The sequence below is a fragment of the Diaporthe batatas genome (genome assembly GCF_019321695.1).
Source record: "Diaporthe batatas strain CRI 302-4 chromosome Unknown Contig00009, whole genome shotgun sequence".
NCBI lineage: Eukaryota > Fungi > Ascomycota > Sordariomycetes > Diaporthales > Diaporthaceae > Diaporthe > Diaporthe batatas.
Window position 1 is genome coordinate 1,940,371 of NW_025408556.1, and position 3,473 is coordinate 1,943,843.

At 50.8% G+C, this 3,473-nt stretch overlaps 1 protein-coding gene across 1 annotated transcript; it reads right to left on the bottom strand.

The window, feature by feature from the left end:
- Positions 1-904: 904 nt before the first annotated feature.
- Positions 905-3,265, bottom strand: KVR01_008020 (uncharacterized protein; the record flags this gene model as incomplete). The annotated part of the gene is made up of 5 exons (XM_044786643.1): positions 905-1,533; positions 1,605-1,677; positions 1,741-2,570; positions 2,630-2,947; positions 3,007-3,265. 5 exons carry the CDS (start codon positions 3,263-3,265, stop codon positions 905-907), a joined length of 2,109 nt encoding a protein of 702 aa, XP_044642998.1.
- Positions 3,266-3,473: the final 208 nt, after the last annotated feature.

Below are 3,473 nucleotides of genomic sequence, written 5' to 3' on the forward strand. Positions count from 1 at the left end.
CAGGGGTCCTGTTCTACCTGCCTAACAGACTATAGTATCACAACACGTTCAAGACGATTCAATGATGCTGATGAGCCCACAAAATTGGATGATTCTGTTTTCAATCCGGGTTTACACACCGAACCTACAAAAGAGTCATGGGATATTTCCATTATTGCATACCATCAACTCGGCGCTTGTCGCTCACAATTCGACTGGAAATGGGTTACATACGCAACAGAGCTCCCAGATGAATTCGGGCCTGATCTTGATGTTCAGCTACTAGGGAAGCGATTTGAGAAAGGGCCTTATGCCCCAGGGTCTGTACGGGCTCTCTGGGATTCTGTTTGAGTGCCGATGTCCAGATGCCACCGGTGATTTGTTTCTACTACTAGCACTTGTGCTGGAGATGGCTACAGGTGACAATGCTCGCCTAGGGACTAATCATGGACGAAGGTTGGAAAGCAGTGTTCAAATGTTAAGGCATAGTGCACCAAGGAATTAATTGATCCTAGACGAGATAAATACATGGGCAGCCAGGTTCATGGAGGGAACGCTACCTAGGTACATGAACAGACAAACCTGTGACCAGAAAGCAACAACAATGTCTTCCCGGTTCCATCCCAATCATACATGTGTATTAAGTTGAGTTGGACCAGAAGTGTCAATACTAGTATCTCTCTAGTCTATAAAAAGGACAGATGAACATTCCAAACCTGCAGGTAAGGTGAAGTAGTCAAGGGGGAAAGTTGTACTTAGAAGTCTTCGATTTCCGCCTCGGACGCAAAAAGCCATGATCAGTTTCCTCGATGAAATACAGACACTGGCAACGAAAAACCCACGCACCCACGCATCAACAAGGCTTCATTTTACAACAATTCATCATATACTCCGTATGACCTACCGTTCTATCTACATAATCCACTTATAATTGTCTCCAGCCATACTCCCTTGCAGATTGACCGTTCAAAAGTGCCATGTAATGCTTCACCTTCTTCTCGATTCCCTTCGCGTCCATACCGAAGCGATCGTAGTTACTGCGGTTCGACGCGGAGTACCCATATGTGGTCATACCAATACTGGCTGTGACGTACCTCGCCCAAGTGGTCGCTACATACTCTTCGACACTAATTATAGGCCGTTTCACTGGGGGAAACACGCTCCTTTTGTACTCATCGTCCTGCACCTCGAACAAGTCGAGGCTAGGGGCGCTGACAACCCGAGTAGGTATCCCCTGTTCCTCGAGGGACTTGGCAGTCGCAACAGCATAGTGCAAATTAGTTCCACAGCTGACAAGGGTAAGCTGGTAGTCGGGATGATCCTGTATGATGTAGGCCCCTCGGCGAACCTGATTTCGATCTGTGTTTGGAACTGGCCCTGTTGGGTCGCGAGCTATCGAGAGCATCGTCGGACCGTTGTTCGACGAGAGCGCGATGGTCCATGCCCCGATCAACTCTTCCGCATCGCAGGGTCGGATGTAGCAGAGGTTCGGCATGGCCCGGTAGAGAGAATCAACTTCTACTGGTTGATGTGTCGGCCCGTTCTGCCCCTCCTCTGTACGGGTGTTAGTGACCAAAATTTTCACTAGGTTCAGGTTCATTCATTTCTTTTGGTGGGGGGCTTACGGAAGGAGTCGTGGGTTGCGATATGAATGACTGGAAGGTCGCTCAAAGCGCCCATTCGCACACCAGGTGCCGCCTGCAAAGTGGTCATTCTCAGTGGGCTTATCGCAGTAATATAGGTGCTGCCTTGCACACTTACGTAGAGATAGAACATAAAGAATGTGGCGGTGATGGGGATGAATGCTCCAGGGCTATAGGCCGCCAAGCCGTTCGCTATTGAAGCCATGGCATGCTCCCTGATACCGTTCCGAAGGTATCGGCCCTTGTATCCAGACTGAGGCAAAAAGACGTCCTCTACCGAGTAGGATACCATATTGGAGTTAATGAGGTCGGCGCCTCCGCCACAAAGAGAGGGTATCGACTCCCAGAGCTTTTCAAGAATGCGACCGTTCGTTTCTCTTGTTGCCTTCCCAGCGAAGGCTTTGCTGTCGATTGCTGACAGTAATGATATCCCCTCGTCGACGTCCCTTTTCAGTCGCCTGTCGAAAGCACCATACTCTTTGGGGTAAAGTTTTGAGTACTGAGACAGTCGGGCTTCCCATTCCTCCTGAAGGCGTTTGCCGTGTTGTCGTCTCTCACGGAAGAGAGACAGTGCATCAGGTGGGACGACGTGAGTTGATTCAGCAGACAAACCTGCAAGCTGCTTTGATCTGGCGATGCTGTCCTTGTCGAAGGCGCCATGGTGTGCTTTGTAGGTCCCAGCTGTGGATGTCCCAACGCCGATAACGGTCCTTATATTGATGAAAACAGGCTTCCCCTTGCATATTTTAGCAAGCTTCAAGGCTGCCACAACTGTCTCAACGTCATTGTTGCCATCCTGAACGTTTATTACTTCCCATCCCTGTGACTGCATCTTAGTGTTGATGTCCTCAGTATTGATCCAGTCCAGTGGCCCGTCGCACGTCACGGCATTGTTGTCATAGATGAGAACAAGGTTATCCAGCTGCAAATGGCCAGCAAGAGAAATAGCTGTGAGAGGTTAACAAGTTTTGCGGACTATTTTTGGGCTCGGGCAATGAGATCCATACCTTCCAATGCGACCCCCTCCATCAGGCACCCATCGCCCGTAGTGCACCATATCGTCGACTGAATCAGCTCACAATCAGGCTTGTTGAAGTTTGCCGCCAGATTCTTAGAGGCGATGGCCAGCCCAACGGCATTCGCAACACCCTGGCCCAGGGGCCCAGTCGTCACCTCAACGGCGGGAGCCTGGCGCTCAGGGTGGCCGTGGCACAGGGTGTGATAACCGTTTTCCTTGGGGGCCCCGTAACCTTTGAGCTCCTCGATCGTCCAGGCATCATACCCCACCAAGTGGTTCATCACATAAAGGAACATGCTGGCGTGGCCTGCCACACAACAAGTCAGACCGATGCGACAATTGGACTTCCGGTGCGGTCAGTATTACCATTGGATAGCACAAACCGATCTCTGTCAAACCATTCGGGGTTGGCCGGATTGAATCGCATAACGTGCTTCCACAGCGCGACCCCGATCGCAGCCATTCCCAACGCTGAGCCGCCGTGGCCTCCGCCATTTTGCGTGCACAGATCAAACACAAGGTTGCGAACTGCCAGCACTGCGACCTCGTCGTCGTGGGAGCGCTTCTCCGATTTGTCGCATCCGTTCGTAGCGGCTTCTGCGTTGAGCTTTTCTTCCTTTGCCATCTTGATGATATCTTCAAGGTTTGAGTAACGTTAATGCAAAATAGCGCACACGTGTCCTTGCGTCAAATTTCATATGCTCGAGGTAAAGCGATTTTAGTGGGATTTTCCGGGTGTTGATATTCCTTGTGATGTTCGTGACGTTGACGGCGCCACCCACTCCCCAGACTCACTTGCAGGGATCAGCCCGGTTTTCGACGACAAGGCAGTC